At 44.0% G+C, this 27582-nt stretch overlaps 1 protein-coding gene across 4 annotated transcripts in view; it reads right to left on the bottom strand.

Annotated features, from left to right (window-relative positions):
* PALM2AKAP2 (PALM2 and AKAP2 fusion) overlaps window positions 1–27582 on the bottom strand; it is a 228989-nt gene that overhangs the window by 156927 nt on the left and 44480 nt on the right. For all 4 annotated transcript variants that reach the window (XM_035097033.3, XM_035097034.3, XM_035097032.3 and 1 more), the window contains exon 3: window positions 22565–22695. In XM_035097033.3, coding sequence (XP_034952924.3) covers window positions 22565–22695 — 131 coding nt within the window. The remainder of the gene's footprint in view (window positions 1–22564; window positions 22696–27582) is intronic.

The raw sequence follows: 27582 nt of genomic DNA, 5'->3' as shown, positions 1-27582 counted from the left end.
AGTTGTTTTTAATTTGGAGAGTTTAACAGTTTCCACGAGAGACCTTAAAAGTCATACGTACTTCTCCCATTTATAGATATATTTATACAGCTGTTTAAACGCCAGCATAATTTACAATGAAGCCAGGACAGTAAAATAGTTACTAAAGTGACTTTCTTTAAGCCAAATACATGTCTCAGAAGGAAACACCATTGCACAAACAATTTGAATATAGATCAAAGGCATTTAAAATTAATGGTCCAAAATAAGTTGATCCAAAGAAATGTCATGCCGGTATTTTGCTTTTTAAACAGCACATCTGTGAGAATATACACATGCGCCCACATACACACAGAAATTAAAAGGAAATTCCAGAATGCTTTTACAATATTCATTACTTGGAACTGAGCCATGTTTAAAACCACTGCAAACGTATGGCTAAACATCACAGGAAATGCAAGACTAGCATTTCAGCTACTTCAATATTTGATCTGGTGACAGTGGCCAAATTGGCTGTTGCACAGGAAAACTGGAACGAGTGCTGAATCGGGGATCTAAGGGGGTGGAGTAACTGAAGAATTGGGGAGGGGGGGAGCGTGGAGAGAGATACATATTCTCAATTTTGCCAGGCTGACTTACACATCAGATTTAGCCTCCATGTTGTTTGGTCTCAAGTGTTTGGAAGAAACAAACACAATCAAATTGAAAGAAGAATCATAGAATCATACAGTTGGAAGAGACCATAAGGGCCATCCAGTCCAACCCCCTGCCAAGCAGGAAACACCATCAAAGCATTCCTGAGAGATGGCTGTCAAGCCTCCACTTAAAGACCTCCAAAGAAGGAGACTCCACCACACTCCTTGGCAGCAAGTTCCACTGTCGAACAGCTCTTACTGTCAGGAAGTTCTTCCTAATGTTTAGGTGGAATCTTCTTTCTTGTAGCTTGAATCCAATTGCTCCATGTCTGCTTCTCTGGAGCAGCAGAAAACAACCTTTCTCCCTCCTCTATATGGCATCCTTTTATATATTTGAACATGGCTAACACATCACCCCTTAACCTTCTCTTCTCCAGGCTAAACATACCCAGCTCCTTAAGCCGTTCCTCATAGGGCATTGTTTCTAGGCCTTTGACCATTTCGGTTGCCCTCCTCTGTGCTTAAGGTGCTAGTTGTGGGATACGGTAGTTTAGCATCCGGAGAAAGCTGGCTGCCAGTGGATGACAGTTCAAAATTTCAGTGCAGCGTTCAAAATCCACCAGCTGCATTTTACACCTGGCTATTGACCACTTCCCCTTCATGGATCAATGCCTTGTCGTGGCGAAGGGGCTTGAATAACTCAGAGAAGCTATGAGCTATGCCATGCAGGGCCACCCAAGATGGACAGGTCATAGTGGAGAGTTTTGACTAAACATGATCCACCTGGAGAAGGAACTGGCAAGCCACTCCAGTATCCCTGCCAAGAAAACTCCATGGACAAAGACAACAGGCATATAAAAGTTATGACGCTGGAAGATGAGCCCCTCAGGTCGGAAGGCGTCCAACATGCTACTGAGGAAGAGCGGAGGACAAGTACAAGTAGATTAAGAGCTGATGAAGCGGCTGGGCCAAAGCCGAAAGGACGCTCAGTTGCGGATATGCCTGGAAGCGAAAGGAAAGTCCGATGCTGTAAAGAAAAATATTGCATAGGAACCTGGAATGTAAGAACCATGAGTGGAGGTAAGCTGGATGTGGTCAAAAATGAGATGACAAGAATAAATATCGACATCCTGGGCATCAGTGAACTAGAATGGAAGGGAATGGGCGAATTCAGTTCGGATGACTATCATATCTACTACTGTGGGCAAGAATCCTGTAGAAGAAATGGAGTGGCCCTCATAGTCAACAAAAGAGTGGCAAAAGCTGTAATGGGATGCAATCTCAAAAATGACAGAATGATCTCAATACGAATCCAAGGCAGACCTTTTAACATCACAGTAATCCAAGTTTATGCACCAACTACCAGTGCTGAAGAAAGTGAAATTGACCAATTCTATGAAGACCTACAACACCTTCTAGAAATGACACCAAAGAAGGATGTTCTTCTCATTACAGGGGACTGGAATGCTAAAGTAGGGAATCAAGAGATAAAAGGAACAACTGGCAAGTTTGGCCTTGGAGTTCAAAATGAAGCAGGGCAAAGGCTAATAGAGTTCTGTCAAGAGAACAAGCTGGTCATCACAAACACTCTATTCCAACAACACAAGAGATGACTCTACACATGGATATCACCAAATGGACAGCATCGAAATCAGATTGATTATATTCTCTGCAGCCAAAGATGGAGAAGCTCTATACAGTCAGCAAAAACAAGACCTGGAGCTGACTGTAACTCAGATCATCAGCTTCTTATAGCAAAATTCCAGCTTAAACTGAAGAAAGTAGGAAAAACCACTGGGCCAGTAAGATACAATCTGAATCAAATCCCTTATGAATACACAGTGGAAGTGAGGAACAGGTTTAAGGATTTAGATTTGGTGGACAGAGTGCCTGAAGAACTATGGATGGAGGCTCGTAACATTATACAGGAGGCAGCAATGAAAACCATCCCAAGGAAAAGGAAATGCAAGAAAGCAAAATGGCTGTCCAACGAGGCCTTACAAATAGCGGAGGAGAGGAGGCAAGCAAAATGCAAGGGAGATAGGGAAAGATACAGGAAACTGAATGCAGATTTCCAAAAAACAGCAAGGAGAGACAAGAGGGTCTTCTTAAATGAGCAATGCAAAGAAATAGAGGAAAACAATAGAATGGGGAAAACCAGAGATCTGTTCAAGAAAATTGGAGATATGAAAGGAACATTTCATACAAAGATTACCATAATCAAGGACAAAACTGGTAAGGACCTAACAGAAGCAGAAGACATCAAGAAGAGGTGGCAAGAATACACAGAGGAATTATACCAGAAAGATATGGAGGTCTCGTACACCTCAGGTAGTGTGGTTGCTGACCTTGAGCCAGACATCTTGGAGAGTGAAGTCAAATGGGCCTTAGAAAGCATTGCTAATAACAAGGCCAGTGGAAGTGATGATATTCCAGCTGAACTGTTTAAAATTTTAAAAGATGATGCTGTTAAGGTGCCACACCCAATATGCCAGCAAGTTTGGAAAACTCAGCAATGGCCAGAGGATTGGAGAAGATCAGTCTACATCCCAATTCCAAAGAAGGGCAGTGCCAAAGAATGCTGCAACTACCGCACAATTGCGCTCATTTCACACGCTAGCAAGGTTATGCTTAAAATTCTACAAGGCAGGCTTAGGCAGTATGTGGACCGAGAACTCCCAGAAGTGCAAGCTGGATTTCGAAAGGGCAGAGGAACCAGAGACCAAATAGCAAACATGCGCTGGATTATGGAGAAAGCTAGAGAGTTCCAGAAAAACGTCTACTTCTGCTTCATTGACTATGCAAAAGCCTTTGACTGTGTCGACCACAGCAAACTATGGCAAGTTCTTAAAGAAATGGGAGTGCCTGATCACCTCATCTGTCTCCTGAGAAATCTCTATGTGGGACAAGAAGCTACAGTTAGAACTGGATATGGAACAACTGATTGGTTCAAAATTGGGAAAGGAGTACGACAAGGTTGTATATTGTCTCCCTGCTTATTTAACTTATATGCAGAATTCATCATGCGAAAGGCTGGACTAGATGAATCCCAAGCCGGAATTAAGATTGCCGGAAGAAATATCAACAACCTCAGATATGCAGATGACACAACCTTGATGGCAGAAAGCGAGGAGGAATTAAAGAACCTTTTAATGAGGGTGAAAGAGGAGAGCGCAAAATATGGTCTGAAGCTCAACATCAAAAAAACCAAGATCATGGCCACTGGTCCCATCACCTCCTGGCAAATAGAAGGGGAAGAAATGGAGGCAGTGAGAGATTTTACTTTCTTGGGCTCCTTGATCACTGCAGATGGTGACAGCAGTCACGAAATTAAAAGACGCCTGCTTCTTGGGAGAAAAGCAATGACAAACCTAGACAGCATCTTAAAAAGCAGAGACATCACCTTGCCGACAAAGGTCCATATAGTTAAAGCTATGGTTTTCCCAGTAGTGATGTATGGAAGTGAGAGTTGGACCATAAAGAAGGCTGATCGCCGAAGAATTGATGCTTTTGAATTATGGTGCTGGAGAAGACTCTTGAGAGTCCCATGGACTGCAAGAAGATCAAACCTATCCATTCTTAAGGAAATCAGCCCTGAGTGCTCCCTGGAAGGACAGATCGTGAAGCTGAGGCTCCAATACTTTGGCCACCTCGTGAGAAGAGAAGAATCCTTGGAAAAGACCCTGATGTTGGGAAAGATTGAGGGCACTAGGAGAAGGGGACGACAGAGGACAAGATGGTTGGACAGTGTTCTCGAAGCTACGAACATGAGTTTGACCAAACTGCGGGAGGCAGTGCAAGACAGGAGTGCCTGGCGTGCTATGGTCCATGGGGTCACGAAGAGTCGGAAACGACTAAACGACTAAACAACAACATTGACCACTTGCAACTAAGCAAAGATGCAGACATGGTGCCTGATGTCTACACCATCTGGAGGTGCATGCCTGGGGATCCTTGGATCTTGCCTGTTTTCACACACTAACAACACATCCTTTAGAATTCTAGCCTGCACCATCAGATCGAATTTCAGGAACCAAAAAGTCACATTGAAAAATACGACTTTCGAGTTCTCTTGCCCCAAAACTAGACATTCCGTTTTGGCAAATGTAACCCTGGTTTAAGGAGCCATTTGACACCTAGCTTATATATATATGAGTTTCAAACACTGCTCCGGTGTAATTGGAATTAGAAGGAGAGCCTTGGAAAAGCTATTCCTTGGTTGGAAGTAGCAGCTGTCAGTCAGAAAACGATCTCCTCATTGTTGTCATTGTGTGGAGACCTCGGAGAAATGGAACAGTTTTAAAGAGAGACAGAGAGGTCCAATCTTTACTTCTTTAAGCAGTATCATGCAGCCTTAGACAGTCACGGCTCCCCCCAAAGAATCCTGGGATTTGTTAAGGGTTTGCTAAGGGTGCTGAGAATTGTTAGCAGACTCCTGTTTCCCCCATAGAGCTATGGTCTCCAGAGTTCTATGAGAAGAGATGTTGACTGTTAAATCACTCTGAGATTCTGTGACAAACTGTTGGCATGTAATTTACAGCTTGCCAGCCAAAGCTGATCCAATTGCTCATCTGGGCATAGTTTACAGATTACTTCATCCTAAAAACTGAATGTCAACAGCTCCTTCAATACAGTGAGGCATTCTCATTTCTGCAGTGGGCATCAAACTGGAGGTCTGCAGGCACGAAGAGCACGTTCGGACACTGAAGGATCCAGTAATACGGGGGTTCCGGTTTCCGCCTGCAGGAATGGCGGACCTGTTTTCCATCTCTCTGACCTTCGTAAGGAATTTGGCGGTTGCTAGGGGAGTAAATGGCAACCCCCTACCCTCTCCGGGGGTTACGGAGAGGGGCCGCTGGCCCGCGATGCCCCCAGACCCACTCCGACTGTTTTTGGAGTGGGGGGAGCTTGGGCTGAGCACTTACGACGGCCAGGACTCCCGGACGCTAATCTGCATGGCGGGGATTTCCATGGTTAAAGAAGATAATTAGGCTTAAATCTATGGACATACTTCAGAAGGAGGGGAAGAAGCGCTGTTTACTGCTGAGAATTTTATGCTGCTGAGCGAGAGGAGTCAAAGAATGTACGGCATCTGGAAGAAGGATTGATGGGGACGGAGCGATAAGGGAAGCAAGTTTTTATTTTTTCTTCATATTGTTGCCTCGTATCTTCCCGGACGCGATGTCCTGGCTTGTTTGGAGTGAAAGAGAAGCAAAAGACTGTGTGAGTTGAACTCTATAGCTGTTGTTACTGAGCATATTTCTTAAAGATGTGAAGTTGCCGATGAGAAAAGCCCCCCCCTAGTCAGACGGAAGGAGTTCTGGACGCGTTCGGAGGATTTATGAGCTGTGACGCACTTTAAATTGGAGCAGCGACCTGAAGCTAAGTTCAGCTATAGGGCAAGGAGATCCATTAATTTACCAAGAGTTCATGGTTGGATGTTTGGGTCTCCTGCCTGAAAAAGCTGTAAATTCTATAAAGATAAATAAATCGTAAATCTTCATGGTTATGAGAGAAAATGAAAGTGATTTGAGCCTTTTAAGATGGCGCTGCTACTCCGTCGCAACAGGGAGCTCCACTAAGAAGATTTATGGGGAGGCTGGACTGATTAACTCACACAGGAGAAAGAACATCTGTGAAACTTCGTTTGACATTTATCTCAGCAGCTGGAACAATCGGATGAAAGTGGAAAACATCTAGGTGACTGTAAGGGGAAGATTTGGAATATTATGAGCTTGGAGGACGATTTGAACTTTAGAAATAAGACGGCAGTGGACAGTTGCGAGGAATTCCCAATTTCTTGAAGCATGGGAACCCAAAAATAAATTATTTAGATGATTTGGCATAACATTCGGTTTGATTGATATATATATGTGTATAATTTGAAATATTGAAATGTGATATAATTGGTTTTAATTGGAAAATTAATAAAAATATTTTTTTTTAAAAAAAAAAGAAGGATCCAGTAATACAACCATGGTAGGAGACAGACCTGGCTGGAATTATTAGGGCTTACATTGCAGTAAAGCACACTGAACTCAACAGGATTTGCTTCTGAGTATATATGCACAGGATTGCACTGCAAGATACAAGGACTTACCGTTTAATAAAGGAGGTTATCTCTAAGCAGGGCTGGACGATATCTGGTTTTTAACATTGTGATATATCACCAGCTAAACATCGCTTTATATCGATATATCACGATGTCTGAAATAAGGATGGGGTTATGTAGAAGCATTGTGATTTTTGCATTTTGCACGTGCACGCACACACACACACACACCATGATTCGTGACATATTGCCAGGTCAAAAATTATGAAACTGGTATCAAGATAGGGACTTCAAACCAGTTTTGGACGAGATAGCAATATATTGCCCAGTCCTGTAACTGAGACTCCAATCAACCAAAGTTTATGCCATAATTATTTGTTAGTCTTTACAGACATTCTACAAGGAATCTTTGGGCACTAGTAAAGACTAGCCGAGTTCCCGAAGGTGCGCTTTTGTAGACCAGAGCCCAGTTCGTGAGATACATGCAGCTAACCAATACACATACATACACACAGCTAATATATAACACGCTGCATCTCTTGTATGTCAGTTTGCAATGTGTAAGGGGGAGACAGTATAGAGAACCTCCCCCTTGCATCAGAAGTAGCTCCTCCCCAAGCAGTGATGGAAGCAAGGGCTCTGAGGAAACCAGTCAGGAAGTGGATGGAGAGTGCCAGGGCTCTGGCAGCAGGGGAGAGCCCCGGCTACACAGGAGGGAGGAGATAGAGGGGGAAAGGGGGGAGAAGGAAAGCATGGAGCGTAGACCCTTTCCTCTGGTTCCGGAATTACGCAGGAGAAAAAAGGGGAGGAAGTCACGCCGAGGGGCAGTGCCGGATTCTGCATCGGAATGAGCAGGCATGTTTTCCACACCTGTCTCACTGTAAATAGAGTGCACCAATAAAATACTGTGTGGAGCATCGTTACTCTGGAGTAGTCGCAAGAACCCCTGACACAATGGATTCAAAGCATAAATATAAATACAAGTGAATATTCACAACAGCTATGATGGGATGCAGCTATGATGGGATGCAGCTATGATGGGATCAACTTGGACTTCTGGGTGTAAGATATAGATGGTGTACTGATGGCTGTGCGCCTGCCAAGCTGATTGCTGTGCTTCAGCAGCAGAGGAGGCTGCATGTAAGAAACGACAGCCAATGTTTTACGTGCAACAACGAGTACATGCAGCCTGGCAGACAGAGTTAATTAGTGCCTTCTGAATGACCTTCAGGGTGTGCTGGGAAAGAGTTTCATACTCAGGAGAAAAGGAACAGAAAAACAAGAGGACAGAACAAGTGGCGGGTGGTGCTGTGTTACTATGCACCCAGCGGCCAAACAGTGAGCCTCCCCTAACCACAATCTCGTTGGATACATCTGTGCCTCCTTCCCTACCCCAAAACTGCAGATGATGCTTTGTTCTGGTGTGCCTTGGTCAAATCACCTCTTTACCCCCTTGCCACCTCAGGCAGTACTGTTTGCAAACCATCCTGAATGCTTCTTCCGCTGGTTTTCAACATCATGATATATCACCAGCTAAATGTTGCAGTATAGAGGAGCGCCAACTTGGCCCCGGCAACCTTGGGTGACTGGGGCTGTGGGTGCCATGCAGCATGCATGGCCCCAGCCCTGAAATTTGTGGGTGCCTGGCCCCTTCATGGGAGCTATGTAGAGACATTGGCTGGCTTCACAGTTTTCCCCGCATTGTGATTTAATAATAATAATAATAATAATAAGGTAAAGGTAAAGGGACCCCTGACCATTAGGTCCAGTCGTGACCGACTCTGGGGTTGCGCGCTCATCTTGCATTATTGGCTGAGGGAGCCGGCGTATAGTTCCAGGTCATGTGGCCAGCATGACAAAGCCGCTTCTAGCAAACCAGAGCAGCACATGGAAACGCCGTTTACCTTCCCGCTGTAGCGGTTCCTATTTATCTACTTGCATTTTTGACGTGCTTTCGAACTGCTAGGTTGGCAGGAGCTGGGACCAAGCAACGGGAGCTCACCCCGTCACAGGGATTCGAACCGCCGACCTTCTGATCAGCAAGCCCTAGGCTCAGTGGTTTAACCACAGCACCACCTGGGTCCTTATAACACCCCCTGTGGCGTTCACACAGAGCCCCCGGTGGTTCCACGGACTATTAACCCTGCACCACCACAGTTATTCTCTTCCACTGCCACCAACCAGGTTCCCCCGGTAATATATTCAGACTCAGTCAGGTTGTAACGTATTAACAAAGATTCCAGTTTATTGTGAACGCAAACAAGTTTTAAATACTTTGAAACACTGTAATCCGATTCACTCTCTCTGTCTCCCCTCTGTCTCTAACTCACTCTGACTCCTATGCCTCCCACCCACAAGAAACCAACCGAACTAACTGCTGTCTTCCCCACTGTCTAAACCTCTGGCTAAGCCTTTTAAAAGCAGGTAGGCTCCACCTCTGGGCTTTTCTATTGGTCTACCTATTAACCCTTTCTCTCCCCCTGTACAGACATTTCCAAAAGAACGGGCAAACGCCACACACCCCAACACATTTAAAAGGGTGTTGAATGTTAATAAGCCAAAGGCCTGGTTGAAGAGGAACGTTTTTTGCCTGGCACCTAAAGGCGCATAATGAAGGTGCCAGACATAGGTGAGAAGAGTTTGCTGTGCAGTGGCTCATCTACTGTAGTCTACCATCCTGTTCTTGAAGAGATGAGCAGAAACAATGCACTCTGCTCCAGAAAGTCTGGAGTGGATTGCATCATTCAGTATGGATTCCAGGGACCTGCAGGCACCTTCACATGCCCAGAGGGCATTTAGCACGCTGAAGCATGGGTAGGAACAAACACCACCTGTTTAGCCTTCTGGGAATATAGCCTAGAACAACCCTGGTGAAGCCTTCTCCTATGCACTGACGTCTCCTGGCGCATGGAAAGAGTGGCCTTCTTGGCTACTCCAAATATGGGTTAGGAGCATACACATGGCAGGGAGAGCTTGAATTCCACTTAGGGCAGGACTCTGGCCCATCTTTAATATGAAATCTCACAGATTAACAGGTGTTGCCTGAAGAATTTTACGGAAACTGCAAAATACAGAAACAGGAAGAGAGGGGAGGAAGCGAGCAAAGTCCAGCGTATCACAGTTGGGCAGGCATGATATCCACTGTGTATCCATAGAAACTGATCCATTATGGGGGATGTGCTCTTTCCATAGGGGAGAAACAGATATACAGCAGTCTTTTAATTTTACACCAGAGATGGACATGCCTTCTGTCTGTGTATATTTCCTGGCTTTGGATTTTTGCACTGCCTCAATAATGCAATCCTTTACCCTGTTTAAGGATGATGAGGATCATGCTATCTAATGGTGAAGGTATCATTTTGCTAATACAAGCTAAGCAACGATGCCAATAGGCTTTGCTTTTGAGTGCTTCCAACAGCATTAGGCAAGCAACAAAAAATTGAGAGGAGCACTGTTATCTCTACTCCTAATTTCTCTTGCTTTGATATATAGCAGACCATATGTAATGGTGGTGCTGTGGGTTAAACCACAGAGTCTAGGGCTTGCTGATCAGAAGGTCGGTGGTTCGAATCCCTGCAACGGGGTGAGCTCCTGTTGCTCGGTCCCTGCTCCTGCCAACCTAGCAGTTCGAAAGCACATCAAAGTGCAAGTAGATAAATAGGGACCGCTCCAGCGGGAAGGTAAACGGCGTTTCCATGTGCTGCTCTGGTTCGCCAGAAGCAGCTTTGTCATGCTGGCCACATGACCCGGAAGCTGTCTGCTGACAAACACCGGCTCCCGCAGCCTATAGAGCGAGATGTGCGCCACAACCCCGGAGTCGGACACTGATGGTCAGGGGGCCCTTTACCTGTACCTTTATGTAATGCTGGTTAAGCCATACTTGGAAGAACTAAAAATGTACTTAAAGAAAGACCTGCTTAATTACAGAACTAAATCCTGTAACCTTCCCAAGCAGATAAGGTGAAAATTCAGTATTAATCACATCCTTGTTTATTGATATATGCTTTCCTATATAATACAACAATAGTTAGGTATGGTTAACATTTGAAACTCATTTAAAACACATCTCGCCCCACCAAGAATCCTGGGAACTGTAGTTCACCCTTACAGAACCGTAATTCTCAGCATCCATAATATACTACAGTTCCCAGAATTCTGCATAAAGTTGCAGCATACACATAGCCTGCTACACAGCCGTCAAAGCATAAAAGAAGGTTATGAAAACCTGCAATTGTCACATATTTAATTCTTAGGTCTAACAATGCTATTTGGGTGGCTGGAGTGGTTGGTATGTTGATCCGTGTGATAATCCACAAGCACATCTTTACAAGCTGCCACACCTGGAATGCAATATCCACTCTAATTTTAGAAGAATATTCTGCAAAGCAGCTGCAACAAGCCAATACCAGAGTTGTCCCACTGAGCCTCCTAAAGCTTTGCTGAGCTGACGGGCTCCGGGGCCAGAAGCCAGAGAACTCAGTTCACCCATTTACATGCCGTTCCAAAACCACTCTGTGGCAGCCTGCCCATCATTGATCTTACGGTAAGAGGGCAGTTAAACCAGCTATTCACAACATACTCCAATCCCCGCCTTGCGTACTGCTAGAGACACTGGCAAGCTTTTAGTAGCATATCAGATACCATTCACAGCTTCAGAGAGTGTCAGCTCGTATCTGTTACACTCAGATTCCAGCTTTGCTTCCAATAGAATTTGAGCCAAGAGGTCTCAGCACAAAGCCAGTAAAATAGCCTTCTAATTTTGGAAGAGAACACAAGAGCATGTGTGTGACAAGTTTTCACATCCATGGCACCACAAATACAGATTCTCGCAATATTCTCACTGTTGTCCCTGGAAAGCAGTGAGGGCAATGAATTCCAGGGCTTTTATGTGATGGTACTCACCAGTACAGAGTACATACCCCCCAACATTTCTCCAATGAAAATAATAGCATCCTAAGTAAAAGCGGGACACCCTGAGAAAAAAATCAGAAACTGGTGCAGCTTCTGTAAATCCAGGACTGTCCCTGGAAAATAGGGACACTTGGAGGGTCTGGGAGTAACATCACCTTGTCGCACCAGCGCCGGAGGAGGAGAAAACGTAAACACGATAGCAGTTTTTCCAAAAATTAGATGAAAGGCAATTGTACTTAATCCAGCAGAGCTTTACTGGTACTGAAGGCAACTGAGCATAACGGTCACAAATCCAATACAATCAGGATTGGCACAGTCCATAAAAAAAATCCAGTTGCAGCGCTTACAATAAAACTTACAAACTTCTCATAAGTCTAAACCTTAACACTAAGCACTCAGGCTCCTCCTGGTCTTACTATTATAGTCAGTATTACTTTGTCAGAATGGTAACAGAACCAGTTTAAACCAGCTGTACTCAGCTTCCCAGAAGAAATAACCCAAACAAGATCCTTCTGCCTGTTTCATTCACATAGAAAGAAAGCCTTCTTTCACAAAGAGAAGAAACCTTCCAGAGCCCTCTTGAACTAATCAGAATAGGAAAGATCTCTACACATCAGATCAATACTTTCTGTACTAAGAAATGCAAACTGACACTGCCTCATGGCACTTTTTCAAGACATGAGCACCTCATTTTCCTATATACAAACATATGCTGCTCACACTGGATTCCACAGTAGGCATAACATTGTTATGCATTGCATAACAAGAAGAACAATAACAAGACCCCATTAATGCTCTCCAACTCCAAAGAAAGTGTCTGGTAAGTGTCTGTTTGAGGGAACACCAAACTACTACATCAAAGGCAGCCTTCCCTAACTTGATGTCCTCTAGATAATATGGATTCCATCTTCCACCATCCCTGAACATGGGCCCTAGTAGGTGGGGCTGATTGGAGCTGTAGTCCACAACCTCTGAAGAACATCGAGGTAGCAAAGGCTGCAAGAAAAGCCACCTTTTTGCAAGAAGCTACCTCTCTACATTTAAGCTTTTGCAAATTATTTTCCGTTTCCTTTTCATTCTTCATACTGAAAGAAAATCCTTGGGGGTGTGCTGGAGGAAAAACAGTGGTAGTTGTGGTTGTGTGGGTGTGTTTAAAGGCTGAAATTGGGGTGAAGCCCATAAGCTGTGTAAGAAGGTGGCTTAGCCTTCAACCTTGTGCTTCCTTCCCCTGTAAACATGGGTTGAACTAGACCAGGGTTAGGCAACCAAAGGTCCGGGGGCCGGATGCAGCCCAATCGCCTTCTCAATCCAGCCTGCGGACGGTCCAGAAATCAGCATATTTTTACATGAGTAGAATGTGTCCTTTTATTTAAAATGCGTCTCTGGGTTATTTGTTGGGCCTACCTGGTGTTTTTACATGAGTAGAATGTGTCCTTTTATTTAAAATGCATCTCTGGGTTATTTGTGGGGCATAGGAATTTGTTCACCCCCCCCTTTCGAAATATAGTCTCGTTCACCACATCGTCTCAGGGATGGTGGACTGGCCCACGGCTGAAAAAGGTTGCTGACCCCTGAACTAGACTATTAGTCCCACAGAATTCAGTTGTATTTGCTTCTTGGACAATATGTTAAGATTGCAAAGGAGTAGGCCTCACTAGAACACAGAAGTATGGAACCACACATGTAAACGGGCAATACGGGTAGCAAGGGGCTGTTACTCCTTTCCTGACCCTGCCATCCACACATTTGCCATGATTCGGGATGTAAACTCTTGTCTTTTTCTATGGCTTTGTGTGGCAGCAAGCGGTTTTCTCTCATCCCGTTCTGGATGCTGCATTCAACCGACACCTCTTTTTGATCCAATGTTTGTAACTATATATGCCAATGTTACTTTGTTTAAATAAGCACATACCGACTGTGAAATTTATGGCATTGTTGAGCCACTAGGTGGCACATAAGTTTCTCTTTGTCTAAAACCAAGACCAAGACCAAAATCATAGAGAAGTCTCTCTCAGCCTCATCACTTCTTTCCACACTTCCCTTTTCCTTAACAGTACAATCTTTAACCATGTTTACTCAGATATTAATTCCATGGAGTATGATGGGAGTTACTCCTGTGTAGATGTATATTTGGAACTCTACCTAACAATCCAATGCACACCAGGATTTCTCAGCAGGGCTGGAAGATATTAAAAGGGATGTTCCTAGAAATTTGGCTGAAAAGTTGTAATAAGGCTATGAGACTTACTGTAAAGCCTCTAGAGTCTAAATTAAACCACAGCAACCCTAAGCACCATTTACTCACAAGTAAAGGTTATTCATGGTTGAACCCAGGGAAGCTTTCTCCCCAAAATTAGACTAGAAAGGATCAGGCTGTAGAGTTGCTAAAATCCTACCAGGGCACATTTACCTGCGAGAAAGGCGAGTAAGGGATGCAAGGGATGCTGTTGGTTAAACCACAGAGCATAGGGCTTGCTGATCAGAAGGTCGGCTGTTTGAATCCCTGTGATGGGGTGAGCTCCCATTGCTCGGTCCCAGCTCCTGCCAACCTAGCAGTTCGAAAGCATGTCAAAGTGCAAGTAGATAAACAGGTTCCGCTACAGCGGGAAGGTAAACGGCATTTCTGTGTGCTGCTCTGGTTCACCAGAAGCGGCTTTGTCATGCTGGCCACATGACCTGGAAGCTGTACGCCAGCTCCCTCGGCTAATAACGCGAGTTGAGTGCCACAACCCTAGAGTTGGTCATGACTGGACCTAATGGTCAGGGGTCCCTTTAAGGCTCCATATCTGAATATTGGTGAGTCAGATTAGAGAACTGAACTTCAACTGGCAGCAGCCCAACCCAAAGGAAAAGGAAAAAATATGACTATGTCTGAACCCAAGAGGCCGCTTTACTCTCTGAGTAGGAGAAAGAGCCCTGATCGCTTGCCTTCTCCATTTCCCCTAAGCCAAGAGTTAGGTATGGTATCTCCCACCAGTTCTATTCAAAGAGTAGTCAGGATACCTACCTGGGAAACCTTACATATACCTGACAAACTGAATGTGCGGTCTGCCCTGGGTATCATCCCTGAGGGGAGTGACATTGCTGCCCCACCCCTGGGATGCTTGCTGTGGGCGGCACACCCCTGGGACACTCAGTGCAGGCGGTGCACCCCATGGACGCTCGACCTGCCCCCTGGGATTCTAGCCCCGCCCCCTGGGATGCTAGCCCTGTCCTCTGGGATGCTAGCCCTGCCCTGGGATGTTAGCTCCGCCCCCAAATACATGCCGCTCAGGGTGCCGGAGCAGCTAGCTCCACCACTGGGCAGAGAGAGTCTTTAAAGACTTTACCAGAAAAAAAATCCTGTCTCACAGAAACTACCATACCTACAAATTCTGGCCCTGCATTCATCACAAGAATCCAGAAATGCTTTGCTCTCCCTAGTTACATGCATAGACTCCCCATACAATCACAGTTCCAGAAACCAGAGAAGTCTAGGCTTCCTCACCTCAGTTGTCCATTAAGGAGAGAGCTTTTAGTGGAATAATCTTCCTCCCAAAGTCAGGCCACCTTTGGAGGCATTTCAGTGCCTCCTTACCGTACACACATTTAGCCAGACCTTTCGAGGTGTATACTTCCAGTTTGAGTTCTTATTCTGTATATCAGTGGAGTTTAATACATACACCACCTTGAGAGACACTATAGAAATGCTTCAAAAATAAACAAACAAATAAAATGTGTGGAGTTGTGCCAGGGGAATTGCGCCTTGTGGGGACCAGGCCAGAGGCAGGTCCTTTGCAACCATGCTGCCTTTTCATGTGAGTAAGGCAGGGAAAATACTTATATCCAAGTTAACCACACAAAGGATTATGCTGTGATGTTACCACTTTTCTTCTAGCCTAGTGTTCTCAGTGACATGGCCCAACCCATGCCATACTGATGTAGAATGGAAGGAGATTGTAAGAGGATTCTTTACCATGTGTCCTTCTACGGTAAATGTATGAATTAGCAGTACATTTTGGGGGCTGGAGGGTTTTAGGTTTGCTAATCGGAGCTGTGTGTTCAGGTTCACCATGAGATCAGCAAGAGATCAGCTCCAAGATTCCCTTGTAGCATCTTGCAGTATCCATCTAGGTCAGGCATCCCCAAACTGCGGCCCTCCAGATGTTTTGGCCTACAACTCCCATGATCCCTAGCTAACCAGTGGTCAGGGATGATGGGAATTGTAGTCCAAAACATCTGGAGGGCCGATGTTTGGGGATGCCTGATCTTAGGTACAAGGCAAAAAGTAGTAATAATATTCTGCTTACTCAATGCATTCCCTGCAGCATTAGCTACAGTACTTTTAAAAGCAGACTTCCTCAGCCTGGTGCCCGCCAGTTTCTTTTTGGACTGCAACGTCCATCAGTCCCAGACACCACTGCCGTGATGTAGCCCAAAACATCAGGGTAGGGTGCATCAGTCATTGGAAGGTTGAGCTGCTGTAAGCACCCTGTCCATGTCCTCAGGTTCCCAAACTGAAAGTGACCCCACATGATTGAGGATGCTGCTACTGCTGTTGCCAATAATAATAATAATAATAATAATAATAATAATAATAATAATATTAATAAAACAACAACAGAATCATAGAACTGTAGAGTTGGAAGGGACCCTGAGGGTCATCTAGTGCAACCCCCTGCAATGCAGGAATCTCAACTAAAGCATCCATTAGAAATGGCCATCCAACATCTGCTTAAAAACCTCCAAGGAAGGAGAGCTCATAACCTCCTGAGGGAGACCATTCCACTGCCGAACAGCTATTACTGTCAGAAAGTTATTCCTAATGTTTAATCTCCTTTCTTGTAACATTGGTTCAAGTCCTACCCTCCAGAGCAGGGGGAAACAAGCTCGCTCCCTCTTCCATGTGACAACGCTTGAGATATTTGAAGGTGGTTATCATATCTCCTCTCAGTCTTGTCATTTCAAGGCTAAACAGCTCCTTGAACCGTTGCTCACAAGGCTTGGTTTCCAGACCCTCCTCCTCCTCCTCCTCCTCCTCCTCCTCCTCCTCCTCCTCCTCCTCCTCCTCCTCCTCCATCTCATCCTTCTTCATCTGCATCTTCTTCTTCTTTTTCTTCATCATCATTTCATTCAACTCAGCATATGGGGATGAGTGATTTTGTCCCCAAGTTCCCACCACAGCAGGTCTCTGTTTCCCCACAATTTTAACTTCCAGATGCTTAACTAGACACGGTCCCAGGCTGCAATGTCAACACCCTGGGATTTGACAACTTTGGGTAGGAAATATGTTCAAATGGACACATGTCCAAGTACTTCACTTAACAAATATTTCCAGTGACAAAGCCAGTTGCATTTGGCCTACTACTCTGTTGAACGCAGCAGCAGTGAAACAAATTCACCACCACAAGAAGGGGCCGCAATTGAATAATGGAAACAATGAGATCACAGGAAGAGTGTGGATTTCCCTTGCTTGGCTATGAATGAGGTTGATTGTATTCTGTAGGTCCTCTCTGCCCGCCCACCCGCCCCGGATGGTTTTTTTTTTGTTTCCTTTATATTTTTAGCACTATGCACACTCATGGAGAATGAGCCCTTGCCCCTGCTTTTCACAGCATGTGGTCATGTTAGTTTGAGCAAAGTACCAAATAAGGGCCCATTCACTCCAACAGTGGGATGCTATAGCCAACCTAATGTCTTCTTCTTCTTCTTCTTCTTCTTCTTCTTCTTCTTCTTCTTCTTCTTCTTCTTCTTCTTCTTCTTCTTCTTCTTCGGAACCTGAGTTGAGCAATAACCCCATGATCTAGGCATGCATTTCTTAGCCTTCTGTACTCCAAATTTTAAGAATCCAAAGTTCACCTGGTTGGCTATCTATCAGGAAGCAGGCCAAACAAACAAACACACCGGTCATCTGTATACACTAAAACAGGCATAGGCAACTTTGGCTCTCCAGATATTTTGGAACTACAACTCCCATGATCCCTAGCTAACAGGGTCAGGGATCATGGGGGTTGTAGTTCCAAAACATCTGGAGAGCCAAGGTTGCCTATGCCTGCACTGAAACATGCTATAGGAATAATTAATAGGACAATGAAATAATTTGGAATAATTATCCTCTATATTTACCTGAAAGTATTTTTTTTTTGGGGGGGGAGGTTGTTTATGACTGCAGGCAGAGCAACAGAGGACCTTTCCACAAATTACAGAAGGGTATGGTCTAGTGGCTGGGGGAAGCCCAAGCAAAGAAATGCATTTGCATTTAATATCATTGCCTCCTGAATAACATGTGGGGTGGGGCATTCCAGAGGACAGGTGCCACCACAGAGAAGGCCTGCTTCTGTACATCCATAGGGCAGGGGTTGCCAATCTTTTTGGAAATAGGGGCAGATTTGCATACCGGAAGAACTGTCATGAGCATCTTACACACTGCAACTAGCCACTCACGGAATTTTACTGGCTACAATAGAATTGCTCCTTTCATGCCTAATTCGGGGAGGGGGAGGAGCCTTGTAGGCACCAACGAAGACCCCTGTAGGTGTACGCGTGAGCACCACAATGAAAATCCTCGGTATAGGGGAAGGCTGCCCTTGAAAATGTCAACTGAAACATGAAATGGGTAAAGAAGAAGAAGAAGAAGAAGAAGAAGAAGAAGAAGAAGAAGAAGAAGAAGAAGAAGAAGAAGAAGAAGAAGAAGAGGAAGAGGAGGAGGAGGAGGAGGAGGAGGAGGAGGAGGAGGAGGAGGAGGAGGAGGAGGAGGAGGAGGAGGAGGTGGAGGTGGAGGAGGTGGAGGAGGAGGGAGCCCTGGTGTTTTTTGGTCTTGGTTTGAAATGGTTGGAAACCGTGAAGTATTTATTTTCTCAGTGAAAGAGATGAGGCTGGGAACAAATAGGGCAGAATAATGTGGAATGGGAAAATGAGAGAACCAAGACTGATAAATTCTTAAGCACGGCACATTGGCTATTTCACAAGTGCTGCTTGTATTAGCTGTGGTGTTTCTCATTCCACATGCCTGCAATCCGAATGCATAACAAATATGAAATTGATTGTCAAATGTCAGGTGCTACTTCCATATCTGGTGATTTATTTGATCTAATTGCATATATTATGATAAAAGCTGCAAAGCTATTATCAGAATACAGGGCTACCATATGTATTGGATTTCCATTGGAATTTGTCCTGGTGGAATTTCTTGGAAAAACCAAGTGTAAAGGTAAAGGGACCCCTGACCGTTAGGTTCAGTCACTGACAATTTTGGGGTTGCGGCGCTCATCTTGCTTTACCAGCCAAGGGAGCCAGCGTACAGCTTCCGGGTCATGTGGCCAGCATGACAAAGCCGCTTCTGGCAAACCAGAGCAGCACACGGAAACGCTGTTATACCTTCCCGCGGGAACGGTACCTATTTATCTACTTGCACTTTGACGTGCTTTCGAACTGCTAGGTTGGCAGGAGCAGGGACCGAACAACAGGAGCTCACCTCATCACGGGGATTCGAACCGCCGACCTTCCGATCGGCAAGCCCTAGGCTGTGTGGTTTAACCCACAGCGCCACCTGTGTATGGCACCCCCCAAAAAAAAATTCATGGAGATTTTGAAAAAACAACAACAAACAAACAAAAACCTCAACAACTATGCCCCCCCCCAATCTCAACAACTTGGCCAAAAGAAAATCTCAACAACTTTTGTATCCAGATTATCACTTTTTGGAATATGGCAACCTTAAATACAGCAAAACATGATAAAAACACATCAATCCAATATGTAATAGCAGGAACTGTAAAACAAAAAACAAACACCCCCCCCCAGTTACTCAATCCAGGTTTTAGTGTAACAACAATGTAATTAAAGCTGCCCCTATGCCCAGGGGAGTGAAAACTTTACCTGGCACCAAAATGATAGACAAGTTGGCACCAGACATGCCTCCTTAGGGAGAGCATTCCAAAGACAGGCACTATTCTGTAATCACCACGCCCTGAGCTTATTTTGGAGGTGGTAGACAAAACCGGGGACATTAATTGTGCAACAAAGCAAATAAAAAAAGTATCACATTGAGAGCATAATATAGAACTAGAGCATAATATAGAACTAGATGCAACTAGATTTAGAACTTGCTTTGTTTTTCATTGACCAACTCAACAATATACACAGCAAAGAGAATCAATATTTCATATAACTGTAGCCACAAAAATATGCTGCACAAAGTACTGGGAAAAGATTCAATTCCCAGTGTATTAATAGAATGGGAGGCAAACATATATGACTACTACACAGAAATGACCAAGTTTACAAGAGTAAAGAGAAATAGTAAAAGAAAGAAGGGTGAAACTTGATAGATTTGCACAAACTTGGAGTTTATTTATCCATTATTGGGACAGTATCATAGAATCATAGAGTTGGAAGAGACCACAAGGGCCATCCAGTCCAACCCCCTGCCAAGCAGGAAACAACCATCAAAGATCACATTCATCACATGATCATAAGCACTCATTTGACATGCTGCTTTAGATTAGATTAGATCAGATCAAAATGTTTTCTACAACAGCTCAGTTGCAAAGTGATATAAGTTTTACGTGTTTTTTAATCAAGATCTTATATAATATGAAGTTGGGCATTGTATAAAATCATGTAAATATATGGAACAACAACAACAACAACAATAATAATAATAATTTATTACTTGCCCATCTGGCTGGGTTTGACCAGCCACTCTGGGCGGCTCCCAATCGAATATTAAAAACACAATACAATAATGAATATATGAAAATGGTTCTCTTCTGCTTTCTCACCTACTTTCCTGACATGCAAAGAGCATTCTTAGCACCACTTGTGAAACTGCCCACTATTAAATGGTGAGATGGGGCAAGAGTTCAAGAGGAGGGCGCTTGAAAGACAACAACCTCCTGCCCCTCAAACATGGCAGATGCTACTCAATGCAAGCAAAGCCCCTTTTGAGCTTGCTCTGACTTACATTGGCACTAATTCCTAACCTCTACCCTGTGGATCAGAGATTGTTGGGCTTGATTTAAAGCTTCACGATTCCAGATTGCAAACGATGGGAGGCCTGTTTAGGTTGCTTTAATCTGAATATTACTGACCTCTTGAATCAGTTTGAAGGTACACTTCTAGTTACGTGGGCTGACTTTTCTGCCATCATCTCCTTCCTACTGCATACTTATTGATTTAGATTATTATATTTCATCATTTCTTTTAAAAAAATGAGCAGCAACAATTTTTTTTGAAGCAGCAACAACAAATGCGCATGAAGGAAAAGAGAAACTTCACTGAACAAAAACCACCAGAACTTTAAAGCACCAAGGAAGATAAACAACAACAACAACAACAACAACAACAACAACAACAACTCACAGCAGTACCCTGTTCCCCCCTTTTTTAATACGTAGTCATAAAGTAAGCCATGGCAGGGTTTTTAAGCATTTGAGAAATATAAGACATACCCCGAAAATAAGCCATACTTCCGCGCCGCGGAGACCAACCCCCACAGGCACCTCCACTCACAGAGTCACTCCATGCGGCCGGCACTGCAGGAGCGTGATCAGCTGTGAAGTGGTGCTCCAAGAGCTCTGCTTAACAGCTGATCGCGCTCCCGCCTTGCTGGCTGTATCCCCGCGCTCCGCCTTCTCGTCCATCGCTGTCCCTGCCGCTTCTGTGCTTGCCGCCACCGCTGGGCTCACTGCTTCTTCCTTGCCTGGCCCGGCCAAGGAGCTTGGAGCACCCTGCAGCCGGCCAAGGATGCCTGCTGCCTCGCCACCCGGAACCAGTGGCTGCTGTAGCGCCGAGCACTCAAGAGAGCCCAGCAGCACCCTGAGCCAGTGCCCTGAGCCGTAAAAACCTTACTGGTAATAAAAAAAATAAGACATCCCACGGAAAGTAAGCCACCCTGTGTTTTTTTGATGAAAAAAGTTATAAGACGGTGTCTTAAAAAAGGGAAAACACGGTATTACCAATCACCTAATTAGACAAGGCATTCAGAAACCTGTCCAACCAAGAAAGCTTTCATGACCAAAGAGCAAACCTGATAGGCCACCTTGGGAAGTGAATCCCACATTTAGGGCGCCATCTCCAAAAAGGCCCCGCCATATTGTTGCCAGCTGTAATCTGGCAATCTTAGAACACACAGGGTTAGGAGATCTTAAATATTCTGCGTTGTACAGTCATACCTCACATAACAGCCGCTTCAGATTGCGTATTTTCAGGTTGTTCACCGCGCCAAACCCAGAATTCCCGGAACGGGTTACTTCTGGGTTTCAGCGCCCGCGCAGAAGTGCTAAATTGCACTTTGCGCATGTGCAGAAGCGCAGAGTCGCGATCCGCGCGTGCACAGACGCGGCGCTGCGGGTTGCAGACGTGCTTCCCGCACGGAACACGTTCGCAACCCGAGCATCCATCTAGTGCAGAGCCATAGCTAGTCCAGATAGCGCCCCCTAGGCACGAACAAATTAGCTATTCTTTCTGCCTCTCCCCCAACCCCAACCCCTCCACCTATTCAATTCACCCTCTATTTAAAACCATTTCTTATGTGGCAATAATCAATATTTATATTTATGGACATATTTTTATCTGATTTTGCACCCCTAGTGGGGGCCCACCTTGCCACCCCCTAGCTACACCCCTGATCTAGTGCAAGATCTATTCAGAGTAACCCACTGAAATAATTAATAGGCATGACTAACTTGCATTCATTAATTTCAACTGAGTAAAGCCCAATTAAATGCAACCTTTTGTTTTTGGGCCCCCTGTTACAGTTAACAACCACACTAGAGCTGAGTAGCGTCAGATATCCAGTTGTGCCTTTAACCTGTAAGATCGCTGATTAAATTCATCACGTCAAACTGCCCTCTTCTGAACAATCAGCTAAATCCTTGATTGATTGCTCAAGTAATTGAATCAGCAACAATATGAATTTTGTGCCCCTGTATTTCAACACATACAGACGAACCCTGATGGCTTGAAAGCAGGATTTGGGCATAAAGATATATAAAAAAGAGCCTACCTATGGATGTTTCCTTCAAGGTTTTTCACCTTCAGCTCATCCTCTTCTGACTGCCTCTTCCTGGCTTCTTCTTCTGCTGGTGAACTGGCAGGAATTCCTTGCATCAACCATTTTTCACGGAGTGCTTTTGACTACGGTTGAAAATCAGGAGGGGGAGCACACACGGTGAGACATTAAGAGACTTCTCTTAAATATTTGATAGCTTTCTTGAAGACACGGATTAGCACTTTCAGCACGACACACACGGAACACTCTGGATCCATCCTCAAGGACTGGTTCATATCTCCACCTGGGTGTCACATCTACTCTATGTAGTGAATAGGTAACTGAATTGTTAACTAGCAGTAATTTTGATTTGCTGCTGTAAGTGGCAATCAATCAGACGAGGATTGAAATTCTACATCGGGGTGGAATTCAATGTTGAACTAGTTTTAAAATAGTTGATTTTGGTCCTCGTCATGTGATGTTCTGAGGGTTCTCCTGACCTCCACAAATGATTGGGGATGAGTCGGAATGCAGACGCAGTATACCTGAAAGAGCGTCTCCACCCCCATTATTCAGCCCGGACACTGAGGACCAGCTCTGAGAGCCTTCTGGTATTTCCCTCACTGTGAGAAGTGAAGCTACTAAGGGAACCAGGCAGAGGGCCTTCTCAGTAGTGGTGCCCTCCCTGTGGAACGCCCTCTCATCAGATGTCAAGGAAATAAACAACTATCTGATTTTTAGAAGACATCTGAAGGCAGCCTTGTTTAGGGAAGTTTTTATTGTTTGATGTTTTATCACTTTTTTATTTTATTACAGTGGAACCTTGGTTCTCGAACTTAATCCCTTCCGGAAGTCCATTCGACTCCTGAAACATTTGAAAACCAATATAAAACAATAGCCGGCATTTGAAAACCAATATAAAACAATAGCCGACAACCGCATTGGATGTTCGGCTTCCGAAAAACGTTCGAAAACTGGAACACTTACTTGCGTGTTTTCGGCGTTTGGGAACCAATTTGTTTCTCAACTAAGCCGTTCGAGAACCAAGGTTCCACTGTATTAATATTCTGTTGGGAGCCACCCAGAGTGGCTGGGAACACCCAGCCAGATGGGCGGAGTATAAATAATAAATTATTATTATTCTAGACAAAGAGAGGTAGGGATGCCACAGTTAAGCTAGCAGGAATAGTGTTTGCTTCTGCACTATTTTGTTTTTTTAATAACAAAAGGTTCATCTGTTAGGATACACAAACTTTCCCCTTTCTTACCCACCATACTCAATTGCTGCAGATACTTTTCTCACAGCCTGGATGGGATCAGATATCCAAAGTGAGCCACATGACGGGCTGACATGTCACACACATGCCACATGGCTTGCACATATTTCCATAGGATTCTGAGGAGGCCTAGTCCCCTCCTTGAAAACTTTGGAGGGACCCTCGGTTCCCCCCCCCCCAAGATGGCACCCCAGAAAGAAACCTGATGTGAGAGAGCACGACATAGCAAAATAGGGAGAGGTTTAATGCCCAGCTCTCCTCACTCATGGAGAGTTTCATGGTTAAAGTTAGCTTCTCTTTATACATGAACAGGACAGATGTGTCATGTGTGAATAAACACTTTGATCTTCTGCAACACATGTCCTTCAGTGAGGGTACGGATGAATAAATTGGCAATTCTGGCTTCTAATTCTTCCAGTCCTAAATTCAGTCCACCACATTTCTGCAACTTGAATGAATGAATGAATGAATCTTTACTTGTGTCACCCATCGGCCATATCAATAAAACAACAATACAATATACAAAAAATAGAAATAAAAAGTCAATTATATGAAATACATTTTAGGGTTTTGAATCAATAGTCAATTAGTGGATCTCATTCTGATTGCCCCAGCTAAAAACCTTGCAACCTTTGCTGTCACCTGCGTGTCTTGATCTGCCAAAAGAAAGGGCACTGTGGCAGTGGTTGGGCAACCCAGAACTGACAATAAAAAAGGGGTGATCATCTCATTCCTCAAGTCTTTATAAAGAGTGCAAGCCATTTCTGCAACTGTTTGTCAGCATATTAGTGCATATTTCTCCCAATATACATGTTTTGCAAGCAATTTCCCCTAATTTAGTGCACTGGTGTTATTTTAAAACACACACACACACACTTTGAAGCACATCTGTCCCTAATATATGCATTTTTTAAATTGGAGAACTGTATCACAAAATTTGGAAACCCAAGTGTTGAAGGATAGCTTTGTTTCTGTTTGCGTATTGTTCTGGAAGGTGCCAACTTTGAAGGTTTGCATTAAAGTGCAAACCCAACCGGTTTTCTCCCCCATCCCTAAGTAAGGGCAAGATGCCATCTGCTCATGGCAGGTCATCTTTGCATTAAAGGCAAGTCATTATCTGAAAAGGCACCAACAAGAGTTTCTAAAATAGAGACCATGCTGAAAGAGCAGAACGAGCTAGTGCAGGTAGATGGAAGGAATCTACCTGCTTAGAGAAGCCTTTCAAACAAGATCAAATCAGCACAAGAATGAAGTCATGCTTAAGGGTTCTTGTTCATCCTTCCTCCGCAGTTGACAAAGAGATGTTGAGTTGAGTCTGGTGGACTGGTCTCCAGCCAGGTCCACCCACCAGCTGCTGTTGTTTACAGAGTATCTAACAGAATCATTGCTGAGAAGCTAAATTGGCTTTTTAGTAGCTCCTGGCAGAGCAATAACGTGATGAGCAGCTCTATCAGTGATAATCTCCCCGGCATCAGCAACCGACTGTATGGCCCTGACTCCCCAGGGAAAACAATGGCTAGCTGATCTGGATGCAGACCGAGACACAGGTGTCAATGATTTTTGCTATTATACTCCTGAAAAAAGCCGTCGTTTTGGCTCATTTTTTATTTATTTTAAAAGCGAAGATTGAAAAAAGGGTATGATGGCAGTAGTTTGTTTCCTCTTCCAACAAAAACAACTTTAAAAGAATGGTAAAATAGATTTCTACTCAACTATTTCTATCCTGAATTTTTCTAAGAATTCATTTCCCCCACCAACAATGTATTTCCCCCCAGCAAGGTATTTTTTTCAAGGAGATCTCAATGGATTAGCCTATGCTATCATTCTGGCTTATGACAGGTTAATTATCAAATCCAGATGTTCAAAGATATTTGTTTGTGGAAAAACCATTATGGAGCAAAGCTCCATAGCTGAAGATGGGTGTTCATTTCTGAAGCTGCTAAAACTTAGCCAAAAATTAATTAATACAGCTGTGTGCTCCCCAATTCTAATGCTGATAATTTTGTGGGTAGCATAGCTGCCAAGTACCCCGTATTTCCTGGGAAACCCCCGGTTTTCCTTACCGTTTCCCGGAGGTCTCCCGGGAAAAAACCAGGAAAAAAACACCAGGAAAAATTGGGTCCCCCCATTTCCTACCTCATGAAGCCTTGTTTTGTTTCTTTCTGAAAAACTGGAAAACTTGAAAAAAAAAACATTGAATTATGAATTATTTTCTTTTGGAAAAGTGAACAAAATGCTTTAGGCAAGGTGTTCATATATATTTTTGTCTTCTAAAATGATTTCTAAAACTGTGTAACAGGAAGACATTTATTATTTATCTATTTCAAAAAACTTTTATACTGGTGTTTGTTTTTTTAACCCATCTCTAACTGGTTTACAAAAAGAGTGGGAATTATTTAAGACTATGTATCAGACCATTACATTTTCTGTATGCTGAGGCCAAGCAAGTCCTGAGGTGTACAATGAATTCTATGGAATTCAAAGTCAGGGAAATACAATATATAAAAGAAGCAGTAAAAATGCAACTAAAAATCAGACAACGTTTAGCACAGCATGTTAAATTGCTTCAATAGGCAGAAAAACCATTAAGAAGCTCAGCAAGTAGTCTATGCTGCCGGGGTGTGTGGAGTTTGGGAACCACTCATCTAATGGGATATCATACAAAGACATATCATATAAACTCATATACTGTCACTCCAGGTTTCTTTCCAGCTAAATTTCAAACTACAATTGGAAAAAAGGTTGCTTAGGTGCAAACATCATTCATTTCTACAGAGACTGCAAAGGAAACCAAGGATGCTTGGGAAATGTAAACCACCCTTAGATCTACAGATGAAGGGCACTATACAAATTTAATAAATAATAATAGTAATAAATAAAAACCCAATTGTTTGCAAATCCCTGTATAAACAACCTGATCCACATCTCTTGCATAAATTGCAGGTTGCAATTTAGCTACCCACCAGATTTCATACTGTGTTACAAATGTAACATAGACCTGGTCAGCTTATAGATGTATTAGAAGGTATCTATTTAAATGTATCAGGAGTTTGTATTTAAAGGTAACGCAGCCTGTCCTGTATTTGCACAGACACAGCCTTGTTGCTCTCCGATGAGCTTTTAAATCACCTTCATTAAATATATAGGCATATCGTTAGCTATTGCTACCAGAACATTAAGATTGTTGAGGCATTGGCCAATGGCAATTTTAAACGGCTGCAGTAAATTTTCATTCAATTAGCAGTTGCTGCTTCACTTCTGTAGGGAAATTAGCAACTGTAGACCAAGCCTACAGCACATCACTAGAAGTCACTCTGCTGAGGTCTTATTGGCTCTCAGTATAGGGCCGTCCTTCCCATTGGGCTGACTGGCACAGTGCACCAGGACGCCCGCCCAGCAGGGGGCGCATCAAGGAGGCACACAGAGCCATCCTTGCCTCCACCTCACCTTCACTATTGGAAAATAATATATATAATAAGAATAATATTGGAGAAAACTGCTAGGGAAGGAGGAGTGTGTGAATAACTACATCAGGGAAAAGGGAAGACTACAGAGAGACCTACACTGGGATCTCCTGCCCCTGTGGATTCGGCCACCTGAGGCCGCTGCCTCACTTTGCCTCATGGGTGGGCTAACCCTGATACACACATTGTCATTCTTTTTCTAACTTGGGTAAACAACTGTCAATCCTCTTCTACTAATTATACTGCTTAACAACAGTGTGTTACACACACACACACACACACACACATCTGG

The sequence above is a fragment of the Zootoca vivipara genome, chromosome 15, assembly GCF_965207765.1.
Source record: "Zootoca vivipara chromosome 15, rZooViv2.hap1.1, whole genome shotgun sequence".
NCBI classification, from domain to species: domain Eukaryota; kingdom Metazoa; phylum Chordata; class Lepidosauria; order Squamata; family Lacertidae; genus Zootoca; species Zootoca vivipara.
Note: the sequence above shows the minus strand (reverse complement) of the source record. Positions and strands in the feature narration are given on the sequence as shown.